Below are 27572 nucleotides of genomic sequence, written 5' to 3'. Positions count from 1 at the left end.
CTTGTCTGTCTCCCAGTGGACATTGGCTAGTAGACACTGCTGCTGAAAACTACTTCAAGAAAACAACAAAAGGGCCCTGAGTTTCTACCTACTTGTACTCCTTTTCCCAATTTTTTGATTCCACCTACAGACACCTGGCCTGCGGAGCACCTGACAGAGCACCCCTGCAGTGGGTGCCACCCTCCTCTACCATCCATCAAGGAGAGATTCCAAAAATGTCTGGCAGAGAAGATCTGGTTCAGGCCAGATGAGACAAGGGAGAGCCGAAGGTTACCACTGAGTGAGACACAGGAGTGCCTATTTCCATGAAGGAAAGAGAGAAGAGTGGCTCTTCCAAGGATTAAACACCATGATTTACCTGATAACTTCTAAATAAAGATAAGGGCCATGCGTGCTTGCATGTGAGCATAAAAAGCCAGAAAAGAAGAGTGGTACATTATCCACACATGATATTTCCTGCTGTCACTTTCAGGCCTGAACTGTATTCTGTCTGACCTGAAGTAATGGGACATAAATGTTAAATTCTCATTCTACCTCAGTCTTTTGCCTTGCTTTGCCAGCAAAGTGAAGTGGTATGTCAGTATATGCTTAATTGCTTCTGACTTAAAACCATCAGAGAATTTGAATCTTCTCCATTGACTACCAATGAATGTAAGTCAAGAATGTGTACAACCATGTAACTAGTAATTTTTTATATTCATCCCCAAGGCATTCTGACATGTAGTCCCTGAGAGTAATCACTGTGCACAGCCCTGTTTTGGAAGAGTCTTCTACAGATGAACTGTGGCACAGTCTGTTTTTAAACATGACACTACTCCATTTTTACCCCCTCAATTTCATAATCAAAACAAGTCTTCAAAAACAAACCCAAACAAACAAACCAACATTTTTAAAATTTAAATTAAAGGGTGCAAGAAAAAAAATTGTAAGGCAGGGTGTTTTAGAATAGGTAATGACTCCCACAAATACATAAAGAACAATCCCTCCTGAATCAGTGGGCTCTGTTTTCTGGCAGAATCTTGTTGAAGTTCCTCTACTAGTGGAGAGGAGAGCTGAGTCTTTCCTGGTAAGTGAATGAGCTGATTGTATCACAGGACAATTTCTACTTGATCTTATTCCAAGTGTGCAAATTCATAAGTGATTGCATTTGGGAAATGGCTGTCAAAGAGATCAGGCATGGGAGCTCTGCATTAAGAAACCAAGTATTTGTACAGAGAGAAGTTGCACAAGCACCAGCACAAGAGAGAAGTGCACAAGCACCATCATTTATCCTGCTTGAATCTGCTTTGTACCTCAAAGTGGGGCTGTGAGAGCCATTTCCCCTCTTGTTCAGAAAGGCTCAACATCAGCTGGCAGCCCCCAGACAAAGGGAGAAGGACAAACGAAGCACACCAGAGAAAGGATGTGGCATGGATCAGCGTTCAGACCTGTGCTAGCATAAAGCCCTCTGCTATAAAGGTGTGAAATTGAGATGGGAATCCAAGCCCTTGCAGCTGGTGACTTCACTGCAGTGGCCAAATTAATTTAGCTGTGCAGGCATGTGGCTTGGGAGCTGTAACTAACAGCACTTCATGGGACAATCTTCAACATCAGCATTATGAGATGCCTTAGCACAACTTCCCAGCGGGTTTCTATCACTGTAACAGAGGGATGCTGGCCTCACCTACTGACAATTTAAGTTAATTTAAGCCTATTTTCTTTATCATCCAATAGTTACAGACTGTCTGTCTGTAACTATTCTGGGACTGCTCCGGTGGTTTTCTGAATGCTTCACCTCAGCAGATGTATCATGGAGAGACCACTTGCAGAACGCTGCAGTGGCCTTACCACCCCCCAGCCTGTGTCTGGGTAACACCAATTGCAAGGCCAGCAGATGGCAACCTTTGTACTCATTTGCTCTCTGTATAACATTTTCATCTTAGCAACCATAACACCAGTTGCATCAGTCAGTTTGGTGCAGAACTTGTGTCAGTCCTGTCCAGAAGATATTTTGGTCTCCCTGGCTGATGTGTCAGCCAGATGTAGAACAAGAAATGAGTCTATGTGAGAGCCTTCCGCTCACCAGGAAGCTCTATAACTGGACAAGTGGAGGTGCTAAAGTCAAGGTCAGCTTGAGCATAGGCCACTAATAACATCCAGGCATCGGAACTTCCCTGAATCTCAACTATAGCCTGAACATTTGGGGCTGCAATCCTATCAGTACCTTGGAAGCTTAGCCTTGTTCAAAACATTTAATGTTATGGTCTGTAATATTTATTTTTAAAGCTTGAGTGTCATATTGCATCACCTGTTTCTAGGCAACATTCTTGAGGACTCCACAGAAAAATGTATATTTAAAAAGTGAAGATTCAAATGAGTCCAGTCATTTATCAAAAGCTCCTTTCTATTTTAGGAGCTTGATCGACTAACCAGGCACTGCTCTTTTTATCATGGGTCACTGCATTTGCAAGCCTCCCTGTACTGACTCCCTTTCCTGCTCACATACAGGGGGCTGAAGTGCAGTTCCCCTGTTTACACAACTAGTTGTTATTTCTCCAGCTGCTGGCTGGGTTATGACCCCAGTCAGATTACTAATAATAGCCTCTTTCCCCTCAGGAAAGTGAGGACCCAGCAGGGTTCAAGAAACCTGGCCCTTCTTAGAGCATCAACAATGTCTGGCTTCACAAGATTCAGGCTCTGGTGCTCTCCACTCTAATAACCCCCCACTGGCATCAGCAGGGGAGCCTACACCTGCTTATCTGGCTCCCAGCTTCACAGCACTGTGCAAAGCAGACGATGCCAGTTTTCCTAAGCCTCTTGCCACCTTTCACCTTCCTTGGGAGCAGTTTCTCCCACACTCTCTGGAGGATTGCCTTGAAGTCTGCTTAAAGGAAAGTTCTTAGCTGGCCCTCTGGCTGTCTCCTTCTTACTGCTATCTTATTTCTCCATGTTTTGAAGGACCGAGAAGGAATACTAGTTCTTGGGGTAGTTGACATTCCTCTTAATTATCTAGCAGCTGAAATAGTGTACGTGTGTGCACACCTCTTGACGCAGTTCACATATTTAAGTCTGATACCTAAAGAAGAGTATAAAAAGTTTGCAGGGCTGTCATCCTTAAACAGATACATAATTTCCCTTTGTGGGCATAGCATTAACTTTCAGTTCCTTATCAAAAGCACCGTAAAGGATACAGGTTTTTTACCTGCATTCCACTTTTCTCAAACTGCTCAATTCAGTTCAGTGGGCTACAAAATTCATTTCTATAAACCTCTAGTTAGCTGCACTTTTTAGGGGCAGGTGTCATTTTGATCTCAGATTTCCCATGTAGAGGTGTCCAGGGGGAGTTCACTCCATCCTTTTGTGATTACTTCCAGTCCAGCCAAGAAGGTCTCCTAAAGCCTTGATTTGAAGACCAAGCCAGAGAAAACAGCTACATTCTTGACCAAATTATCCCAGGGTTAACTAAGATAATTAGTAAAAATTTCAAGTAATTGCAATTACTTCAAGTCTGCATTTAGCAAGATTTAATTCCTAATCATTGGTTATCCTTATGCCTTCCTCTGCTGAATTAAAAAGCAATTTATTTGCAGATGTCTCTTTTCTGCATATGCATGAGAAAATAATGAACAATGTGTGGCTGTGCCTTCCACATAGTTAATTCCCCACCTCCCTTTCAGTAAGATCATATGCAGCTATCACACCACTTTTTAAAGCTTTTGCAATCTTTTTGAAAAGCCTGATATGTACATCATAAATCACATTATTGATACTACATGTAACTTTACAACTTTCACTGGGCTGCTGGCAGGCTTTCTCCTTGCTGCAATATCACACCAAAAGCCTATTTCCAGGGGCTTGTATACAGTGACCTTTAAGTCTCTTACAGAATAGCTCCTTTCAAGTATATTGTTCTGAATCTTATGAATGTTTTACATCTTTATTTTTTCTTCTTGCTGTAAAACCTAGCACTGACCCTCCAAAATATGTGTTTACTTTACTGGGAGTCCCCTGTTGGCCTGTAAAATTATTTACTTTCTAAGAAATTTTTATGTCAAATACTTCCAGCAGTCATTTCAAGTTTATTCCTCACCTTGGACAAAGGTACTATCCACTGATCTGCCACCCTTTGATATACTTAAGGCAGATTTTGTAGCATACTACTTCTTCAATCAGGTTGGGAAAGCAAAGTCCTCACAGAAGTTCTTCAGCATATCTATGATTAGACAGGATAGACAGCAAAGCTAATTTGGAAATCTGTTTCTTTTCTCTGCAGTCATGTACTGAGCATATTTTCCTTGGCATTATTAGACTTGTGCAGATGAGTGATGTTTTGCCTCTGTGTGGTTTCAAATTATTACCAAACTAAGAAAATTGAGGAAGTTTAAAATTCTTAATTGATTTACCCCAAATCAAATGCTTGGCTTCAGCACTGTAGGGTCACTTATTTTTAAAATCTTTGTAATGAAACTAGATAAAACATTGAAATGAAAACCTCATTTTTATTTACAGTCTGTTTAAAATGTCATGAAACAAGGTAATTTTTATTGACATTTTTCCCTTTTCATGATAAATAAACCAGCAGGCTTGACAATAATTTAAGTGGAAAATGTTACCCACCCTTACTCCACAGAAGTCTGGTTTTATGATTCTTGTGAGAGGTACAGTTGCCTTACCTCCCAGTGAATCTAGGATGTGAAATTTTGGGAAAGGCTGAGAATTTTTGCCCTCATGTTAATATGAGCACAGACATTCAGCATTCTCTCCTGCCTCCAGGGCAAATCATTGGCCACAAAACACAAAATGAATGCATATTAGCAAAACCACTACAAATGTGGTGCATTTGAAAACTTAAAAAAAAAAAAAAATAAAAAACAAACCAAAACTAAGAAAATAAGATGGAAAGAAAGGAGAAGTTTTTTCTTTGAAACATTAATTTCAAGGAAAGCAGAAGGTCCACCTTCACCTCCAGACAATATAGATCAAATCCAGTGTGTTATCACAGACATGTAACAGCATCCCTATCAATAAATAAAATCTTGGAAAACAGTTAAAGTAGTATTAAGGTCTTGGATATTTTTAGGTGTTACCCATCAACTACGATTAAGTAGTGTTTTACACTGAGGGTGCTTGTCATACTGAAGCCAGTGTGAATCAGCTAAAGACCAGGTGTTGCCAGCAAGGCTGTGCCAGTTTACTTCAGCTCAATAGAATGGTGTCATTTACACCATGAAGGGAGAGCAAAGGACATGACCCTGCCTTTACCCTTGTCTCTGTAGGTATTTTTGTACCTTCTCTCTCTCTTTTTTTTTCCATTGCTTGTGCATATTCATAGGAAATAGATATGACTCTAATTTTAGTACAATAGTAAACAATCTGGTCTCTTAAAAAACTAAAAATTAACAAATGGTCATGCCCATATGATGTTTGAGGAAATAATATACTGACATACATGAGGACCTGAAAGAGAAACTGGTTGGAAAGTGAAGAAAAATTGGATTTCACTGAGAAACTCCCGGAAAGCAACAAAAAACAAGGAAAGGGGAAAGACGAAGCAGAAATAATGAGGTTTAAAATAATAATTCTTAAACACTAGAGCTGTATTGAGACAGATGGAGAAACATACTTTTTTTATCCAGACAGTGTCAGCTGGGTGGGAGGAAAGAAAAAGCAGAGGTCGGAGAACACCAGAGAGCTGGGATGCGTGAAGGAAAGAGTTAAGGCTGGAGTCACCCTCTCTGAAGTGCTCTGTGATGCTGAGCAGTGTTTCAGCCCCCAGAGCCTTCCTCCTCCTCCCTCCCTATGTCAGAGTGGGGAGGAGGCGGGTTCTGCTGAGCTGTTAAATCCTGAGTGAAGTTTCCCCCATTTCCAGTGGCCACCGTTGTCTGAGGCTGGTTCGGAGCAGGGCTGGGGTTGCCCTGACATTTCTGGGACCGCGGCCAGCCAAGAAGAAAAAAAGACGAGTGTTTTACAATTTGCTTTTGTCAAAGCGTGGAGAAAGGGGAAAGGGAAGCGTCCTTTTTTTTTTCAGCATCACATTCCTGTGATTTTCTTCAGCCTGGAAAATATATTAGTGCTGGTGCTTTCCTCTCTGGAAACAAAGGAGCTAAACGGGACTGAAGAAGAAAGGAGTGGGAAGAAGGTTTGGGAAGTTTAAAAGAGAGGGACTTGGAGCAACCAGAAGTTCCCTTTTCTTCAATGAAATCCCTGCCTCTGTGGGTAACCGGTACAGCAAAAATCCAGACCTGCAGGTAAATGGAGAAGCAGAGATCACAAAGGAAATTTCTGCTAACCTCGTCCCGCCTGTCAAGAAGGTGAAGAAGAAAGTCAAAAGACACACAACAGGCTTTGCGACCTGTTGTGCTGTGCAAAGATAAATCACTGAATTTATCACAGTAAAGCTGTATGACATTGATCTCCTTTTAAAGGAAAAAGACGTGAGAACTCGTCTCTGGCAGGGGAACTTCCCTGAGAGTGTAAGTTTCAAGTCAAATTCTTGTCTTTCTGCTCTCTGTATGGGACCCTTCCTCTGTATGTCTTTGCATGTGTGTACAGTGAGAGTGTGAGAGAAACGAGGAGAGTGTGAGAGAGACAAGAATGCAGATCACAGTGTCGTTTTAGATAGACAGTATCATGTTACAGAAGGATGATCTCATTTTTTCATAAAGTGATCCATTCTGTGTTTTTCCCAAAAATAACTGTAAAACTTACAAAGCCGCTAGGGCAAGGACTGAGGTGTAATCAAACACTTAAAAATCACAAGAAATAACCAGCCTGTGCTTTGCAGTTTTAATCACTTTTGCAAGATATCATCATACTGTTACCATCTAATTTTTCTCCTTCTCCTCCCGCCCCCATAACACAGATTGCACAATGAACTGGAGACCAGCTCTCAGCTTAGCCCTGCTGTGGGCAGCATGGTTAGTGTGTGGCTCTGAGAAGACAGAGAGGCTAGTGGAAAGGGGGAGCCATGGAGTTAGGAAAGTGCCCCTGCCTTACAGGGCTTCAAGCAGCCTCCTGAGAAGGTCTGGAGCATCCCTGAAGAATTCAAACCCAAATCCTCGACACCCTGTTGCCAAGAGGGATTCTTCAGCACCTCCAAAGCCACTCACCAATCTTCTGCAAGGGGAAGCACGTTCCCAGGCCAGTGGCACAGGGACCAGAATGAGATTGGTACAGAGACTCACAGCTGCAGCCAAATACCCCAAGTCTGAGATGATTAAGGATGAAGGGATATCCTCTGCCACCCAGTCACGAGGGGTACGTTTCCCGTCAGGGTCAGGTTCTCCCAATATCCTGGTCAGCTTTGCAGGGAAAAATCGGGTGTGGGTCATTTCTGCCCCCCATGCCTCTGAGGGCTACTACCGGCTCATGATGAGCCTACTGAAAAATGATGTTTACTGTGAATTGGCTGAGAGGCACATCCAGCAGATTGTGTTATTCCATGAAGAAGGGGAAGAAGGGGGAAAAGTTAGAAGGATAACCAATGAAGGAAAAATCCTGGAACAGCCACTAGATCCTGCCCTCATCCCTAAGCTCATGAGCTTTCTGAAACTGGAGAAAGGGAAATTTGGCATGGTACTGTTGAAGAAAACCCTGCAAGTGGAGGAAAGGTATCCTTATCCAGTCAGGCTAGAGGCCATGTATGAAGTCATTGATCAGAACCCCATCAGGAAAATTGAGAAGATGAGGCAGAAGGGTTTCATCCAGATGTGCAAAGCAGCTGGGGTGGAGGGGCAAGTGGTTGAGGAAGGCAATAATGGGGGCACCATGCAGCCTACTCCTGTCAGTGAACATGTGCAGGTGTCAGCAAGGAAGGAGGATCCAAGGAAGAACAATAATCAGCTAACAAGGACCAAAACAGTGAGGAAACCAATGACAACCACAGTGGCTACTCCTCTGCCTACAGTAAGGACCACTACCCTCTCTCCCACCACCACAACTACTTGTGCCACCACCCATGCAGTGAAAACAGCCAGCCGGTCTACAACAACTACTACATCCCTCCCCAGCACACAGAGGACCTGGACCATGAAGTCACATTCCACCACAGAGTACCACAGGCTGCCAGTATCCCCTGATTCCACCATGCCACAAGTCACAGCCTCTGAGGACTTCTACTCTCCTGTGTGGAAAACAAACCGCAGGGACCGGCAGCGTGGCCACCAAGACAAACAACTGGCAGCCACACGGAAACCAAACAAGGCTGCCCGCTATGACAGTTTCACAGAACTCCCAACACCTCCCTCAGTGCACTATACAAAGGCAAACATGGGTAGATTTAAAGATAACAGAACTGACAGAAAGGACTTTAACCACAGAGACCTGAATGTCACACCTGGGCAACACAAACCAACTAAGACTAAACCACCAAAAAAGAAGACCCAAGAAAAGATACTCAGTAATGAGTATGAAGATAAATATGACCCGAGCAAGCCTGCTAGTTCCCATTTAGAGGAACAGTTTGCAGTGGGAAATACTCCCCAAAAGAAAGGAAAAGAATCAAAGAAGCATGACCGAATGGATAAACCTGAGAAGAAGAAGAAGAAGGACAGACCTGACAAGCAGCAGAAGAGTGAGAAGGAGTCCAAGAAGGTCAAAGCTGAAAAAAAGAGCAAGCAGGACAAAGACCGCAATAAAAAGAAGAAAGGAAGCAGGACTGAGAATGAGGATTTTCCCAAGTTCAACAAGAAGACTTTCCTACAGCCTCCTAGGAAATCAGCAAGTAACCTCCTGGACTATTTTGAAGGCAAGAGGAGGCTCATTGTAAGTAATTCATTAATCTGATTTTTATTACCTAAATAAAGTCTTATCTTTTTCGTGGTAGGAGTATGTGGACCTATAAGCTTATAGTGGGTTTCTATTACTCTTTTCTGATGCTTTTGTCTTAAGAGGTAAAATTTGTAGACCTAAATGATTGTTTTCAAAAGCCTTATATTGGAAATCTTACATGCAGTATAAGAATCAGTCACCCAGAGATTAGGATAAAATCTGTTCCCAACCACTTCCATGAGCCTTCATATAGCCATCAGATTATCTTGCTTCCAGTGGATATGTAGGTGTCAGGATCTGTATCATTAAGATCAATAGAATGAGGTTCCAGTGTGGATTACATCCATTCGTCACCTTGGGGTACTTGCCAAAGTTACCACATTTCAGTGCTCTACATGTCCTGCCAGCTGGCATACCTGCTTCGTATTGGTGCTGGTGCCCTAGAGCTAGAAGCAAGCCAGGTGGCTTGGCAATACTAGTGCACATCTGACTGAGGATATGCACAAAGGCTTGTGATCAGGTGCCCTGAGGGGATGGGAAATTTGAGATTAAGATCTGATGGGAATTTGGCATTCAGATTTCCTAGACATCTTCAGAGATCCTGTGCAAACTTTATTTTGGTTTGGGTTTTTCTCCTGCTGTTTGTATTAAACTGTAACATTCCAGTAAGTTTTCAAGCCTGAGAACTTCAGCATGGTCTGGAGTTACTTGTCCCCAGGTTTTACAGCACTGTATGTTTTTCCAACTACTTATAAAAAACACTTCACCTGGGACAGGAAACAGTTTTAGTTGTAGTACAAATGTTTTTTCTGGCAGATGACACATATCCTGAAGGGTACAATTTGGAAAACATTTCTTTAAAAATATTATTGTAGGAGCTGGTTTCTTGCAATTATCCTGCTGCAAGCTGGTCTGTTTCACATTTATTGTCCAATAGTCACTGTCACAAAAGCCTTTGACTTTCATGCTCCGTATTCCAGTACAAATAGCTAAGGTGCCAAGCTAAGATGCCAAGTTAAGATTTCAACCATTGGAAGGTAATGAATCCTTCTGCTGATGATTCATGGGCCTGAAAACAAGGCAACTTTCTTCTCCCCATCCCCATTCTTCAAGGTGTAGGGAATGTGCAGAGCTAGCACTAGAAATTGAAAAAAGCCATCTATTTGAAAAAATTGAACTTGACTGAATTTTGCAAATAATGACTATTAGTTACTTGTTAACTAATATTTAGCCAAAACAAAAGCTCAGAGAGAAAAACTATATAGAAGTTGGGATCCTTGAAACTTGGTCTCAATGTTGTGGTTTCCAAGAATATAGGTAGCATCAGGACAAATAGAAACAAACTTGAAAACAAAAGAGCCAAAAGTAAAGCTCACAGACGTCAGGCTGCTAATTCATAACACCAGCATAGTCCTGGCAACTTAAAGGATTGTCTGAAATTTGAACCATCTGATAGCGGGCCACCTCACAGCTGGATCTCTGAGGAAAGAGTTGCACAATCTCAGGTTATCAGGCCAGAACTCACGGAAGACAAATGATTATGCCATGCTACACCTCACTTTTCCAGAATCTAATAACATCCTCAGCCTGCTTACTCTGAAGCTCCCTGAAGAATAGGTTTGGTTTGGTTATAAGTAAAAAGAGTGGCTGAACTCTATTTTCTCATTGCAATGTGGAAAATAAAGAACTTCTCAAGTTTCTTTGAATCCCCACAAGTGCCTATTTGCATTCCTTCCAATCAAACTCTTCAGTTCCCTTAGAGAAACAATGCTTACATTTAACTCTGCCAGTTGTGAGTCTTTAAACTCCCTCTCTAGAGAATTAGCCCACACTGCTGCAGAAGCAGCTCTACCCAAATTGGTCCCCATTGTTTTACTGTACTTTTGTCTTTCCAACTGGCTTCCAAGGACATTGTTTCAGTCCTTTTCCAAACATCTTTTAAGAAGGACATGGGGTTTTAAGCTCTACTTCATTAACAATTTCAGATTTCAGTGTGAATTTCAAACATCTGGAATTTTAAATCTATTGTGGGTTAAGTTCAATTAATGACAAATATAGGTCCCAGGTGTAGGAATTGAAAAAAACCTGTATGGGTTTTGAGTCCAACAGCCTCACCTCTCTATAGTGGGGGTTTTATTGCAGTCTTACAAATGTTTAGAAATTTTGGCCTTGTGAGTTTGGGTTTTTGTTTATTTCTCTGTGGTGACAAAATGCCAAGTGACAGTTTATTTATAACACTCCATATATACCCACATGCACATATACACATATGCGCACACACACACACATGCATGCATGCATGCATGCAAATGAGGAATGGGAAGATAACCAGAGGACTGGAGCACCTCTCCTTTGGAAACAGGGTGAAAGAGTTGGGATTGTTCGCCTTGGAGAAGAAAAAGCTCCAGGGAGACCTTATAGGAGCCTTCCAGTAGCTAAACAGAGCTTACAAAAAAGAGGGAGAGTCATAGTTGTGGATGATCTATCCCTGTAAGTGTCCAAGTCCAGGCTGGATGGGGCTTTGAGCAACCTGGTCTAGTGGAAGGTGTCCCTTCTCCTGGCAGAAGGGTTGGAACAAGATGATCTTGAAGGTCCCTTCTCACCCAAACCATCCTGTGATTCTGTAATGCAAACACTGATAGAGACAGCGCACATACAGCCTGGGTTAAAACAGACCTGGCATAAAACTTTGGTTGGAAACTTGCTTTGTTCTACAAGGTTTGATGAAGTAGATCAGATTCAGGATTGACTCTGCATTCCAGCTTATGACCTCCAAAAGCAGGAGGAGACAATACAAACCAATGGTCTGTTTTTCATCTCAGTCCCCAAGCCCCTCTTATAATCCTTTTTTTTAATTCGAAGCTTTTTAATATGCATTTTAAAAGCAATGTGTTACATGCTGTAGCCCTGAAGCAAAATCCTCTTTATGTCTGTCACTCTCATTCACCTTCATGTCCCAAAGCTGTAGTTATGCCAGGGGCCTTTGCATAATTGAGAGGCAGATTTTATAAGCCTAGAAATATTTTTACATTGATGAACTGGATTTATAAAGAGTGTACAGTAAAAATTAGCCTTCAGACCCCACAAACTTCAGAAGGCAGCCAGAAAATTATTACTCCTGTTCCAGGTTAAAGTATAAATTTGTAGTTGAAGGATTTTGGTGATTGTGACCTTAAATCATAAAACTTGAGTCTATATTCCAGCTCCCTTTGTATTTGGGGGATCAGTCACAGGTGCTTAATTGCAGTTCACTGCTGCCAGTTAGAATGATTACATTGCTAGAGTTGCATTATTCCTAGGAATCTTCTGCTGGAAACTGCTGCACAGGATCACTGAATGTTGTTATTCACATCCGTTCCCTGGAATATTTTCATCTCAGTCACTGATGAAGGAGCTGAGTCATACGCCCTAAATTTTAAAAAAGTTAAATCTTTGCAATCCTTAGAAGGCTTTGAAGAAGCTGTATACTGTAGAATGCATTTTTTAAGTAAGTAAGTACTGTAGAATGAGCTTTTTTATACTTTTATTGTTGTAATTGTTCCTCTTCCTTTTTGCCCACAGCTGTGCCTTTGTGCAAGTATAAGTCCCATAAGACATCAAACTAGCTTAGAACAAAGAAAAGCAAAATCAGTTATTTTAAGATGAAATCACAATGGCTTTAGCAAGTCCTCAAGGTCTTCCTAGATGGCCATCAATTACATAAGTACTCATGTAGCCCTAACTGTACTCACCCCTTGGCAGTCAAAACAGGCAGGGGAGCCCTGCCTGGACTGTGTGGTGAGGGCAGAGCAGCCCTCAGTGGTGCTCTGACTCACTCACAGGGCAGGGCTGTGAGTGAGTCAGAGCACTACTGAAGGCTGTGAGGGAGACCTGCTGGGCCTGCCAGGGCAAGGGATAAAAGGAGAGTATGTGGCTTTTTGTAAAATATCGTGTTATTTCTTCTACCAGCATTGTAGTAGAAGCAGCAGAGGAACTGGGGCAACCAGCTGTACCTGCTTCCAAAGGTTTTTCTGTAGCTGGCTGAATGTCTTTGGGTCAGGCCTGGGCATGAAGGTACACTCCAAACAGAAATAAATAACAGCTTTATAGGAAAGAGAGCCCACTTTGCAGACAGCCACTAGTTCTCCCTCAGCAAAATAATCACCTGCTTCATTTCTTATACTAAACAAACTCTTTTGTCTCTGCCACCAACCAGCTGATCACAACCCCCAAGGCAGACAACACCATGTACGTACAGCAGCGAGATGAGTATCTGGAGAGCTTCTGCAAGATGGCAACCAGGAAGATCTCAGTCATCACAATTTTTGGCACCATGAACAACAGCAGCATGAAAATTGACCACTTCCAGCTAGGTTTTTTTTCTTTTAATACTTTCTTTCCATGCCATGGGCACAATACAGACAGCAACAGGAAAAATCACCCCAGCTTTGGACCCCCGGGGTCAAAATCTGAGATTATGCAGGTCCTGAAAAGTAGTTCATCTGGACATATTTAGTGCCACCTTCTTCACATTCAGATTTTCCATGTAGACAGGTGACACTGGGCATCCATCTCTCTTAGGTAGTTTTGAAACAACTGCTGTCAGTGTTCGTGTCCTGGGGAAGTACCCATCAAACCAGAGAAAACCTGTCCTTTTGTGACAATAGTGGCTGCACAAAGACTTCAGGTTGCAGTCCAGCAAAGCACTTAAGCTTAAGTATTTCTTGAATCATTGAATTATCTCATTTCTGTCTGAATTGAAAGATTAACACCACTGTGAGTGCTTTGCTGGATGAAGCCAAAGAAATACAAATATTCTACAATTCTATGCTGCAAATAGAATAAAAACTTCTAATTTTGCTTACAAGTCCACCACATCTTTCCCCTCAAAGTTCATCTGGTTTTACCAAACCTTGGGAAAAGATGTGTGATGGAACAGAAAGCAGGGTGTTTTAGGTCTGGCACAAAAATGGCCAGAAGATCACAGATTTATGTCTGATGTCTGGCTTCCAGATGTGCTTCTGCTACTCTCAGAAGGACAGGATCTAGCCTTGTGTCACTGAGTGACAGTGAGTCACAAATCCTGCCAGACATTTGTGCACCTCCTTGACAAATCTGGAGCAGTACAGGATTTTCCACAGCAGGCCAAGGTTACTCAAGGTCATATTTTGTGTACCTGGATCCATTTGTTATGGATTATATTTAGCTCTAGTCTGGCTAATATCCAGATATTCACTCTGACATAGACCATACTCTTTCAGCCTGTTCTGAACTTTAACTACATCCAAACTTTCCCCAAACCACATACGTGTATATAACAGCTGAGTTCTCATATGAGGAATTAAATTGTTGAAGAAAAACAGGAGATTTAGAAGGGTATAGGTTAAACCTTACATGAAGTTCACCTTACAATTTTGTCCAAAACACCAAATCCTGAGCTTTATAGCAATACATGTAATATGAATAAATAATACAAATATCTTTCTGTTCAACCTCTCTTTCTCCTCCTCCCTTCCTGTTTTATGGCCTCTTCAAGGCTCATTCTCTGTGAGCATCAGAGGCAGCAAAAGCTCCTAAGAAACATTTTGTACAGAGTATGTTTCTGTAGTCTGTAGTTTCTGCGAAGCTTGAGCACCCAGCATTATGAGGTCTACTAGGAGTGCTGCATCTTGGGACTGAAATACAAAAGACAACACAGAAAAGTCAACAGAAAAGACTTTTCACTTGAAATTTCAAACACATTTAGAAGTGATGAATGAAAGAGCTCAGTGACACTGGTTGAGATTAGCTCACAGTGATACCAGAGAATATTTCCCACTTTCCCACTGGAATGACACAAAAGCTGAGTGTCACTGCAGAGGTCCTCTTTTCAGACCAAGTTAGCAAATGTGGTTTCTTTTCCCCATGAGAAACAGGGCTTTAATCAACTAAACATCAGTCCCTGGCTACCCGTCCTATTATCAAAGGAAGCATCTAATCTATTAGGCCACTGCACTGCTAAAACAACCTGCTGACCTTCTTTGTAACTTCATTGGAATTATTTCTAGAGATAAATCATCTTCCCAGCCTATCTAGCTGCCAGAGACATATGGAGAAATGTTTCTCCATTCTTTCAGAGAAAAAGCAAAGAGAGTAAGGACTTTGCAGGTAGCAGCATAGTCTCAGCTCTGGTGGATCTTTATGCAGATCCCAAGTGTCTTTTATGAAGAGGCGGTCAGGGACAAGCAGTGACTTGGAAGGAAAGAGGCAACTAGATTAACCTCCTTTTTCTCCACAGAAATAATTTCCAAGTTTGAAAGGCAGGTCAGCCTTTGTGGCATTATTTTTTACCTTGATACAGAATTTTGTGTATCACTCTGTAATTTAATATTCTTCTTCTCATTGTAAGTTTTGAAAGAAAATCTCCTAAAAAGAAAATTCTAAAGAGCTAATAAACTTCATATTGATACCTAGAGTTTAAAGCAGAGAGGTGCCATAGGTCAGTTGGTCTAAGTTACTCTTGTACCTTAGCTGTTTTCTATCGCATTTCACAATAACAACTTTTGCATTTTTCTATCTCCATCTAGGCCAATGAGATAGTCTTTGCTTTTAAACATGAACTTTTAGTCTATGTTATAATGGTCATACTTGCCATTAGTAATACATAAATGTCACTCATCAAGCACATTTAGATATATTTATGAAGTAGATAACCAATTAGCACATCTTGCAATCCATTCAATCAAAAGCTATTAGCATTGCTTGTTAATTCTTCATAAAACTTTGAACTGAGGTACACAAGGCAATGAAAACTCATGTAAATTAGATATACAACGTGATAACTATAACCAAATTTTAATATTTTCTGGCTTGGCTTTTTCTTGTAAGCAGTGAGTTCAAGGTGTGAAACCTAAACATCAGATTCTTATTCAGACATTTTCCCAAAATTTTAATCAGATCAGTATGCTCCTTAAAAGCCATGTATGTTTAGAAAACTATTTTAAAAGCTTTGCTGTATAATGACTAAAATCTTTCTTGTTGCTGTGGATCAATTAATCACACCTCTATTTGCTGACAAATAATTATGGAGCAAGGGACTGAAAAGTTGTACCCCTGGATTCCATCCCTTGATGACCTGCTGCGTCTCTGACTTCAGGCAGGTCACTTAAGCCATGGCTGAGATTTCTAAGTGAAGAGATGAATATAACATTCATAGTGGTGTCACAAGGCATAGACAAGTTTGCAAGCTCTTAGTGCCCAGGTAACGTTTCACTTGGTGTGTGGTTTAGCCTGTCCTTAGCTTTCCAGGCCTACAATTGCATATAGAGGATTGTTTCAGCACTGTTGAGTTGTGTAGAGCTGTTCTGGATGCTACAGCTGAGGCTGTACTGATGACACAGAGACTTTCAGGACTTGACTGCAATGCACCCTGGTTGCACAGGACATAAGGAACCTCAGTAGCTCCACAGATTTGTCTTCAAATCTCTGTCTTCAGAAGTCTTTTTCTCATTGTTTCAGAATGTTTTCTTAAAGTGGACCACTGAGTAGGTACAAGTCATAGTCAAAACTAACTTTTTGCCTGTCAGGCTGCTAGAATCAGTAAGCAGAAGGAGGAAGGAGTGCCAAAGTGGGGTATCTAGAGTGGTATGCTGCCAGTACTGCAGCATTCAAGACATGTTGAACAGTTTCTGGTTTCTTATAGTCACTACATGTAAATTTTTAAGACTGGTAAGGTTAACTCCACTGTCCTGGCCTACCTCAAGCTGTTCTAGCTATATTTTATTGATCCAAATCACCTATGTGGTTTCATTTGCACACAGTGCACATTGTCAAAATTTCCCTTTTCATTTACAGAAGTGGCTACATTTCTGGAGCTTGTGAAATGATTAGTACATGCATATACACGTATGCATGTACGTATGAGCGTATTGAAAAAGTCTCAAAGATCTTTCCAGGAAAATCAAGATTTCTCAAAAGAACGTACAAATGATAAATACTGAAGTGCATGAGTCCTAGGATTGACTGATTTTCAAAGACTATTGGGATGGAAAACTAGACAGTTAAAAGTCATATGAATGAAAAGTTCACATACATGATTTGTAATACATTGAATATGCAGGAGAAAGAGACCTTCTGAGAAATGAATTCTCCCTTTTCTTTTGAGGCAAAATCAAAGGCAGAGTGCTGTGTGATTCCATGACTATTTTTATTTCTCCTTTGCCTCACATTAAGACAATGAAAAGCCTATGAAAGTGATAGAAGATGAAGATCTTGTGGACCAGCAGCTCATCAGTGAGTTGAGGAAAGAGTATGGGATGACCTACAATGATTTCTTCATGGTGCTGACAGACACTGACATGAAGGTCAAGGTGAGAGTTTCAACTCTTTGAACTCAGCTCTCTTGAAAGAAAATGCATTGGAAACATATGAAAAAAAAAATGGAAAATTTAGGAAATTACACTTCATTTGCGTGAATTTTGCATGTGAGGCACATAAGATACTGATGCAGGACTTGGTTATTGCTGAAGGACAAGCAAAAGAACAAACAGTAAGTGAAATTTTCAGAACTTAGGTAGCTATCTTCATTTTCTGCACTTAGGGGATCTCAGGAATTGTGTGTTTCTGCTGGAATGATGAGGAACAGAACCTCCCGACACCTGGCAGAGTTTTAATGTAGTACCTGGCATTCTAAAACGCACAGTTTGGCTGCTCAACAGGATGACAGCACATTACATTAAGACAAACCTCTAGTTGAATGGCCTTACAAAAGAATAACTGCAATGTCCTGGCTTTATCACTTTGGGCAAATACTGAAAATATAACACTTCCAAAGGGCAGTCTGAATGCAAAAATAATTATATTTTCCATAGTTTCTGATCTGTTTTAGGCCTTGTTGCCTGCATGCAAATTAGAATACTTGGATCTCCAAATATCCTACAGTGCTGTGATACATGCAGAAAGGCTGCTAATGTGAGCATCTTCATACCCACCTGTCTTGATTTTTTTTTTCCTTAACAGCAATACTATGAAGTACCCATAGCAATGAAGTCTGTGTTTGATTTGATTGACACGTTCCAGTCACGAATTAAAGACATGGAAAGACAGAAAAAAGAGGGCATTGTCTGCAAAGAAGATAAGAAGCAATCCCTTGAGAGCTTCTTATCCAGGTATCACCTTCTGTTCTTATCTGCTGCTAGTTCTACTAATTATCTACTAATTATTATTACCAGAAAAAAAATACCCATGTAACTATTTCTGGGATTTTTAAATATAGATTTCTCAGTATTTACAATGTTAAGCAAATACAAAGATGCAGCCAGAGCTGAATGCAGTCTTGTATAGAATGCTGAAAGACAGGAAGCATGTTTCCTGACAAACTACGTCTTCTTTGGACACTGATTTTCAGGGCCTCAGTTTCTCCATCATGACATGGAGATAATAAAACTGATTTGTATTAGAAGAGCAAATAAGAATTAATTCACAGATGTTAGCTCAATGTTTTGAATGTATGAAGCACAGTGTTTATGTGTTTTGATCATCAACCATCCCAGTCTCATTAATCCCATTCTAATCCCTCCCATGTAGTTCAAATCAGTAAGTAATTCTCTCTAACTTCCTTCTTATCCTGCTTGAGATAACAATTTGTCTTTGCCAGTATTAGTCATGCATATCATTAAAGGTCTTGCAGATGTCTTTTGCAAAATGTCAGATACCTTCTACAGAAAGACAATTTTGTTTATGCAATCTCTACATGCTGTATTATTACTTTACCCTGAGACCTAAATTCCAAGCAATAAATTTATCTGGACTATGGGCATTCAGACCCACAGAAGAGCTGTGCAGTTACAGCCCTCTCACAGCCCTCTCTCAATTATCACAGGATAATTGACATGAAATTAGGGCTACCCCATCATTCTAGACCTTACCTGTTGCAACTGCATCCTCCTCACCTACTAGGAGAATCCATGGGAATACACTTAATTTTAAAATAAGCTTTAAAATAGGCTTTAAAAATTAGTGAGGCAGCATGATGGATTATGACAAGGAGGAAAGGAGCAACAAGTAAATTAATAGGTTGTTGGTTCATAAACATTTTAAAATTCAATGGCCGCTTCAACAGAAAGAGAACCTTTAACTAGGTCCCACCCCACCCACTTCACCACCTCCTGTTTAGGTCCCAGTGATTCATCTCTGAGACCACCAAGAACTACAGTTTGGAAACAGCTGATCAGCACATGAAAGATCTTGTATACTGGAAAGGGACAGGCCCCAAATCTTTCTTTGCTTGGAAACAGCCCTAGTAATAAACACACATTAGAAAACTGAGCACGAAAAAGGCAGAATGTTGCATCTATAAACAGAACTGCTGCTGCACAGAATGCATTTGTTGTCTGTGAACAAGCATCAGGCTTTAAATATTGGGTGGACTTCTCTAGCCACATTAACTGGTCGGATTCCCAGAAAAATTAATTCAAGCTTTGTCCAGTATCAGGTTCCCAGTTGAAACAAGAGCCCTGGCATCATCTCTCTGGCATTACTCCTTGCAGAGCTCACTTATAATAATGCAAATATTGTTCTCAACAAACCTGTGTGGTGTGAAAGAAGATCATGAGAGCCAGAGCAAGCTTGAGTCATGCTTAAAAGCCACATGTAGGAGGAAAACCTTAAGTTTGGGGGCGAGTCTCCCCCTTAGATCTAGACACTGGCTGTTCTCAGGGCTCACACATCAGAACAGGACACAAAACAGGGGAATGAGGAAGAAAGGATCCTCAAAGGTAAGGGTCTGGCAGATTTGTCAGGAGTATTGGTCCATGGCTTCTGATGTCAGAAATAAAGCAGAAATCTGTACGTTAGTGTTCGTGAACTAACAGCTGTGAAGCACCAGTTGAATTCATTTCTAAGATGTAGTCCCAGATGAGCACACCAAGTGCTCCTGGGGCAGGGGAATAAACAGCTTGAATGGCTTTCAACACTTTTCAGTTCTGTGTAACTCCAAAGGAGATATTTACAAAAAAAACCCAAAAAACAAAAACAAACAAACAAAAAAAAAGCAACCAGAACCAGAAAGAAATGTAAAAGTATCTTAAAGTGACTTGCAGTTTTTCCCTAGGCAAAATATGATCCAATGGCCACATTCTCACTCATTGTTCATAGGTAACCAGGGGCTTTTCTATACAAAATAGCACAAAGATTATTTTATTCCGCATTTGCAGAATAACGACACAAAATTTCCCTCCTTTTATTCACATCACATATGTGATCCTTAACACTTCTCATTCCTATTCACTTAACTGTACATGCACATTCATGTTTCTTTGTTGTTCCTTCTGAGAAAGATGAAAATTGAGGAGGTTTTCTTTTCAACGATTTACTTTTATAATGTAAAAAAACATTGGTATCGATCAACAAGCAAAGACATCAGCATGCCCTGCTCTTCTAACAACTTCTCTGACTTCGAGCAAGTCCCACCTGATCTTCAGCTTCTCTTAAGTGAAGGAGAATTGACCCTTTGCATTAGCCTTTATTTTGAGATCTTCACATGGTACAGCAGAAAAGCAGGCTATTATTATAAGAGTAACATCTGCATCCATTTAAAAGATCATTTCCTGCTGTAAAAATATCCGTGCAGCTTTGCAAATTCCTATAAATCTGATGTATTTAGGTTAAGTGAAGGAGTACCTATATTTAAAAAACAAGTTGTTGAGAGAGTGTTAAAAACCTCTAGAGGTTAGAATTTTTTAAAATTTCAAGTGTCCTTATGGCACTGCCTTTCCTTGATAGGAAAGAAAGGAGATCCTTGTGTAAAATCTTGGGTAGATGGTGCTTAACTTAAACCTATTAAAGAAAGATTCCAAGATCTATCTTATTACCCTATACATTGCCCACGCATGCCCTATACAGCCATGGGCTGACACAACCACACACAAACAAGCTCAGATTTAGAGCCATCTTGAAGGTATTTTGAGCAAAGCCATCTTGAAGGTATTTTGGTGCAGGAAAGAAAAAAGAGGTCAGTGATTATTTACACAGAAGTATGAGTTATGTCTGAAATGAAGATCCACCCTAATCCTCAGACAGCCCTTGGACTGCAAAACAACTGTGCAGTTCCAGCAGTGGTGAATGACGTAAAAGCTAAATGCCTAGTGAAGAATTCCACAGGAATCCTTCTCTCTTGAATATACACTTCTCAGTACTGCTGTAACTACTGAAGGGCTTTGAGCAAAGATCATAAACTTTGCAATGTTTGTTTGGTGAAGCAGCACTGCAGGTGTTTCTATGAAAGTTTTGGAGCTGTAAAATTCAAAACAAGCTGTAAAATTCAAACAAAACTTTATCCACTCCCAGTGATGGACAGAACTGGGAAGCTTTCCATTCCAGCTTTTACTTAGAAGTTGTGAGAGATTTGACATATCTCAGCCTACAGAAAACAGAAACGCTGAGAGAACTTGAATCACATGTCATGGCCATGGCTGGCCACACTCTCTTTTCAGGTTCCGATGGAGAAGGCGCCTGGTGGTGATCTCTGCTCCCAGTGATGAAGACTGGGCTTATTCCCAGCAGCTTGCTGCTCTCAGTGGACAAGCCTGCAATTTTGGTGAGTCAGAAGGAATTATATTCTTGCTCCCCCAAACCGCATCCTTCCTGGTGATGTCATCACAATTCCTTTGCTCAAGTTTGAATGTGGACAGTCTGAGGAGTCTGACAACTGAAAACCTTCCTCCAGATCGAAATGGAAGATTGTGCTAAGCAGGCAGTACAGCACCCTAGTGGCTAAGACAGCTAAACAAAGTATTCCCTGGAATAATTTTTGAAACATTACACTCGTGTACCAGAAAATACTAGCAGTCCAAAGCTTCTCTTCAGGCTTGTACTTCAGGAGACTAATAGTTGTTTTGGGGCTTTTTTGTACTGCACAACCTAACAATACAAGGAAAATGCTTTGGTAAGGGCAGATCCTTTAAAATCCAACTGCAAACTGGGCAAGGCATCAGGGAAACATATGGACATCAAGGGTTTTTTCTTTTCCTTACTACTTCATTGCCAAAATCTGTAATAATATTAATAGAATCCATTTCAATCCAATAAAGGCCCTCCCAGACCCATAACTAGGTACTTAAGGTCCACCTACACAAGTCAGTGGAGAGAGAAGGGCTCCTCCAGGAGACAACTAAGGGCAAGACCCAGACGCACTCTTCTGTCTTCATGTGATATAGTGCAGAGAGACTTACTCCTTAAGTTCCTAGCAATGCACACACTATTCAGGGTCTAGACTCGACTCCTTCAACAGAATGAAACAGGTCCCTTTGAACAGCTGCTATTTCAATGCATTTCAATTGCACCAGAAGAGACATCTGCACAGTACGATTGTTTATTGATAATCATCTGGCTTGTGTTCAGAATATCAGCATCACCTCATTTGGAAAGTACCAAAGTAAACTGCAACATGGGCCACTGCAAAATGCTTTCTGAAAAATAAAATGTAGTCAAAACAGTTGAGTATCCCCACCCTTTGGTAGCTTAAACATAATCCAGTGAGTTTCTAAAGCACTTAACAACTAAGCACTTTTAACTAAGTGGTATGTTTCCAAGCATCTTACCTCCAAGTAATAAAAGCAGTTATATCAAAGATTTTGTAGATTGTACTGACTCGTGTTACATGAACAGTTCCTGCTGTCCCTAAGGTCTTTCTTCAAAGCAGAGGCAACATTACAAGCCTCTGTGCAGAACAAATGGAAGAAGTGAGTTTCTGTCATTAGCTATTCCCTGCAGTCATTCAGAGTTTAACTGGCATAAGTTATGTTGCCTCTAAATAATTTTTTGCTGTGTGTATGATAAGTAAAAGCTTTACTAGTCAAGAAAACAAGTGTAGGAAGATCCTGGAGTTGGAGAATGGCCTCTGCAATTTACTGGTGATTCTGATGCTTGTATCCCTATGCTACAGAATCACAGCACCATGCTGCTGTTCTTGAAACAGCTGTATGCAACTGATATAATTTAATCAACACATCAGCTTATCCTTATGTTTGGGACAGATTACTTGACTGGCAGGGACTCCATAGAAATCAGTAATTCTCCTGGAGGGCTGCCTGAGATTGGGCCCTAATGTAGCAAGCACAGACATGGCTGATTAAACTGAAATCTACCCAAAGATCTGGTCTGACCCAAAACCTTCTTTATTTCCTCCACAGGTCTGCGCCACATAACTATCCTCAAATTGCTGGGAGTTGGAGAAGACATTGGAGGTGTCTTAGAGTTGTATCCAATTAATGGTAAGTGACTGTTTCCAGTTTCTTCAGTACTACCAAGGAAGGGCATTATACAGTGCTGAGTACTTCTTTGCTGTAATTTCTTTAGAGGAATGAGTATGACTGTTTTCCTGTTTTTTCTTTTAAGAAACAAGATGGCACAAAAATAAACAAAAAGCTTTCTTGGTGTTTCTGCACTAAACATTTTATAGGTTCTTCAGGAAAGAAAAGCACAAATATCTGAAGTTCCCCCTCACATTTTGATTTCTTGTGAAATCAGTCCCCAGGACATTCTTCTGCCAGCCTTGCTGTCAAAGACAGGAATGTCTGTGCCTTTTCACATGCTCAAGCATTTTCAGGGCTAATACAGAACACAGCAGATTCTTCTCTATGGATCCCTCACTTATATTCATAGAATGGCTTGGAGTAAATAGGACCTCTTGAAGACGATCTAGTTCCAACCCCCTGCCATGGGCTGAGACATCCTCAAAACCCCATCCAACCTATCCTTGAACACTTCCAGAGACAGAGCATCCATATGGGCAACCCGCTCCTGGGTCACACCACCTGTATCCTAAAAAACCTCTTCCTTATATCGAATCTAAATTTACCCTGTTTCTGTGTTATCCCTCTGGGCCCCTGTAAAACGTTTTTTTCCATCTTCCTTATAAGCTATCTTTAGTATTCCATTTGCATCCCAGCATACTCTTCCAGGTAGATCGTTAAGAGAGACCTTAAGCATTGTCAAATGCTGTGGGTTCCTCTGCAACCTAATCCAAACATCTGCCTCTATCTAATGGAGGAAAAAAGATGGAAAGCAGCTTATTTATTCTGTGCATGAAAGCATTTTAGTCCTTCTACAGCACAGGAACATTAAGCCCATGTATGAGGGGAAAAAATAAACAGAGGAAGCTAATGTCAGACTTCTTCCATGAACACTCTTGCAGCCTCCACTGATTTTTCACTGGAGGCTTCATGACTTTGTTTATAGTTCTTAACAAATAGTTCCTATTTGTTAAGATCAACAGATCTTTGTCTTATCTCCCCTTGAATTGATGTTGACTTCTAGCACGTGTTCTACTGTGAGAGCTTCTAGAGAGGTACCTTTTATTTGGTCCCTATACCTTTGTTTGATTCCTCTTATTTCTTGTGTGGAAAAAAGGCGAACATTTAATCCCTAAGCATCCCTGCAGTAACACTGACATTCACTGCCACCGTGCTTCTGCTTCAACCATACTATCATAGGACCTTTTGAAGCCTTCTAAAAATTCACACAGCCTTTATCAGCCAGGCCACCCTTAACCACCTGCTTGCTGACCTCTTTCAGAGAACCTCAAGTCTGTAAGGCAGGGTGCCACCATGTTAAGAGTCCTGTTGCCAAACAACTATGTATATATGTGCCCACTGATCTTAGTTTATTTACTGTCTTACAGTTTCTACTCATTTACCCAACACAGACTTCATAATTAAAAGCCTGGAGTTCACCAGATTTACCCTAGAACACTGAAGAGAAAATGACATCTACCACATCCCATACTGCACATATCATGCTCAAAAGTGAGGCTCTATAGGCTCTATGTCCTGCAATTCTTCTATCACACTTCAATTCTTTTCATTTCTTTCACTGTTACCATTTTCCACATATGCCTTCTGCAATACATAAACTGGTGACCCGAGCTGAAAAGACATCAAAGAAATTAAGGGATTTTGGGTGACAAAAAGATGTACCACACTACAATAGCTTCAGGCTACTGTTTACTGAATAAGAACAAGTTTACTAAACTTAAAAAAGCTGTTAAAAATACATCCTTAGTTCACAGTAATTTCATTTCAGATCCAGGAAATGGATCTGAACTTGCAAATGACAAGAATCTTATATTGCCAACTCTTGGGCTGTATCCTATCTCCTGTTGCTAATTTTTTTACCTAGAAACCATCATCATCTCCTGAACAAAACATTAATGCTGATTTTATGTGATCACTTTCTAGGAAGCTCAACTGTAGACCGAGAAGACATCCCAGCTAATTTAGTGAAAGACATTCGGAATTATTTCCAAATTAGCCCCGAATATTTCTCCATGCTTCTAGTGGGGAAAGATGGCAATGTCAAATCCTGGTATCCTTCTCCCATGTGGTCTATGGCGATTGTGTATGACCTGATTGATTCCATGCAGCTCCGGCGCCAGGAAATGACAATCCAGCAGTCGCTGGGCATGCAGTGCCCCGATGATGAGTATGGTGGGTATGGCTACCACAGCTACCACCAGGGCTATCAGGAAGGCTACCAAGATGACTACCGTCACCATGGAAGTTACCACCATGGATATCCGTACTGAACAGAGTGACTTAGCCTCTGGCTGCCCCCGTGTCTGTCTTCCAATAGCTATCCAAGCAATAGGTGGCCAGTTGCAGAAAATCTTCCCAGGCCACCTAGATATCCATGCTGTTCTTCTGCTGTTCAATCAAGGGACTTTGGTTATTTGCCTTCTCAAAAAATGAAGAAGCCTTTACAGTGAAGCAATTCAAACCAGTAGCATTAAAGCTTTAAACAATAAAGACTCCTTTATACTTTTAAACCTTTATAAACAAAGGCCATCAGCAGGTGCTGTTTGTATTAAAACCAAACAAAAGAATTCCACATGGGCACTAGAGTAGGGTAGGAAACCAATTGTCCAACAATGTGCTTTTTACTACTTTTTCTAAGGAGGAAAAAAAAAGTGTATTTATTGGAAAGTGAGATTTCGTTATGCTTATGAAGAGAAACAAAAAAAAAAAATCACATTTTGGGTCTCTCCCAGAAAAGAAAAATTTAAGAAACAAGCATGGGGCATGCTCTTTAATAACAACAACAACAGTAATAAAATATTTTTGAAACACCATGTTTAAAAAGACAGCATCCCTTCTACATTACCATTGTAATTAGCTGGCTTTATGAATGAAAACAAGACTTATGGCTATGGCAGAACTTGTTCCAATACAATACAATACAATGTAAAGTTCTTAACTACAAAGCTTACTGCATGGCTATTTATTCTTTCAGTAGGGGTCCCTGTTCTTTTAGGTCCTGCCCGCCTCACTGTTAAATCCAAGTTAATGAGAGCTAAGTGGACACACCAACCAGGGTTAGCACTGTCTGAAATACAGAAATCTGAAACGCATTATCTTCATCAGAAAAAGAAATCTCATTCAAGTATATTTTCCATGAGTTGTAACTAGCTCTCTATAATAATGCTTTTAATTAAAGTGTTACTCTAAATTTGAAATTTTCTTTTACCTTTTCTGCTCATACCCTTGCCTATAAAAGTGATCTGGATTAAATGTTTATGAAAGTATTTGAGATTAATTTAAATAATTAATCTCAAATACTGCTAAACCATCTCTATTTCTGCCACATGTTCAGAAATGTTTTTTTTCTCCCTTCTCATCGATGTCTTTGGGCATTGGAGCTGTAGCACCACTCTACCCTGCTGAAACCAGTGTCACGAACTGCTTGCATAGCCATGGTTTCAACCATGCATAGTCATGGTTTCTAGTCATTTGGGTTAGATTTCTAAACATTAAGATGCAGCAGAAAGATTATGGAATATCTTTAAGTGAAGATACCATGTCAGCCTTTATAATGAGATAGTGGTCACTTCTGATGTCAAAGGTGTGCCTGATCAATCACATTTCTTTTTATAATCCATGTTGTGTGTGCACATCACGTATAGATACACACAACAGGGCACTTGTACTGGGTATTGCCATCACAGAAGTAGCATAGGAATAGGGAGAAGCTATAGCTCTAAGCTGGCCAGAGCATGCTCTGTATTTTGACTTCTGCCATTTTCCTGATTTCTTTTTTTCCCAGATGAAAACAAAACAAGATAAAGCAACAAGTTCACTCAAAACCAGATGCTTTCTTTACAAACTTAAGTCACAAAGGGTCAAGCATCACTTGCCCTTCTGAATGTCAGAAGGGCCAACAAATGGCCACAAGGCCTTAGCTTTGTAAACCTGGTCACTCTCTGGGGCAGGCTGCCTTACCTATCACAAGATCTAGTCAGTGCCGGGTACAGCTCCTGACTAACCTTTCTCAGGTGACTGCAACTAACTGGGAGAAGGCATTTAACAGTATTATTTTGAAAGAGTGCTGCCTGCAGAGAGCTTCTGAGCTCTCAGTGACAATAGCACTTCCACAGATGAAAGCAGTGGACAGAGAAATTAAAAAAACTGAAAGAAATACAGGATGGAAGGATTTCTAGAAGAAAATGAAATGTCCTGTAGCTCACTTTTAGAAAACAAGAGCTCATTGCATTTCTGTATCAAGGTCTGCTGCCTAATTTTCCTTGCCTAAAGCAAAAGCAGAGGAAAGTATACCAGATGCCTAACAGGCACCTCCTGTAGATGGAAAGAAACATGCCTTTGGAGCATTTTCTTTCAGGGATTCATTTAAACTTTCCTGTAATCTTGTTTTCATGTAAAGTCTTTAAATAAAAGCCCTTTTAACTCACACTACAAATCACATAAATTAAATGTCCTGTGTTGCAAGGGTTAACTTAAAAAGAGCGTAGTACCTATCCAAATGGCCTTTTTTTCATAGCCTTGTCTAAAATTCTAAGTCAAATTGTGCAAGTACCA

At 40.6% G+C, this 27572-nt stretch overlaps 1 protein-coding gene across 1 annotated transcript; it reads left to right on the top strand.

Annotated features, from left to right (window-relative positions):
- The first annotated feature begins 5821 nt into the window (after positions 1-5821).
- CCDC80 (coiled-coil domain containing 80) lies at positions 5822-26215 on the top strand. The gene is made up of 8 exons (XM_009102539.4): positions 5822-6452; positions 6842-8742; positions 12944-13100; positions 16939-17075; positions 17725-17873; positions 21198-21301; positions 22896-22976; positions 24942-26215. The coding sequence occupies exons 2-8, from the start codon at positions 6850-6852 to the stop codon at positions 25286-25288; spliced, it is 2868 nt and encodes a 955-aa protein (XP_009100787.1). The 5' UTR covers positions 5822-6452; positions 6842-6849; the 3' UTR covers positions 25289-26215.
- The last annotated feature ends 1357 nt before the right edge of the window (positions 26216-27572 follow it).

Source organism: Serinus canaria, chromosome 1 (assembly GCF_022539315.1).
Source record: "Serinus canaria isolate serCan28SL12 chromosome 1, serCan2020, whole genome shotgun sequence".
In the NCBI taxonomy this organism is placed as follows: Eukaryota; Metazoa; Chordata; class Aves; order Passeriformes; family Fringillidae; genus Serinus; species Serinus canaria.
This window is presented reverse-complemented; position numbering and strand designations above follow the sequence as displayed.

Bases quoted from the DNA above. Each gene is read 5' to 3' on its own strand.
- CCDC80 (XM_009102539.4), top strand. From the start codon at position 6,850: ATGAACTGGAGACCAGCTCTCAGCTTAGCCCTGCTGTGGGCAGCATGG. The intron at 8,743-12,943 runs GTAAGTAATTCA...GCCACCAACCAG, and splicing joins AAGGCAAGAGGAGGCTCATT to CTGATCACAACCCCCAAGGC. The intron at 13,101-16,938 runs GTTTTTTTTCTT...CCTCACATTAAG, and splicing joins AATTGACCACTTCCAGCTAG to ACAATGAAAAGCCTATGAAA.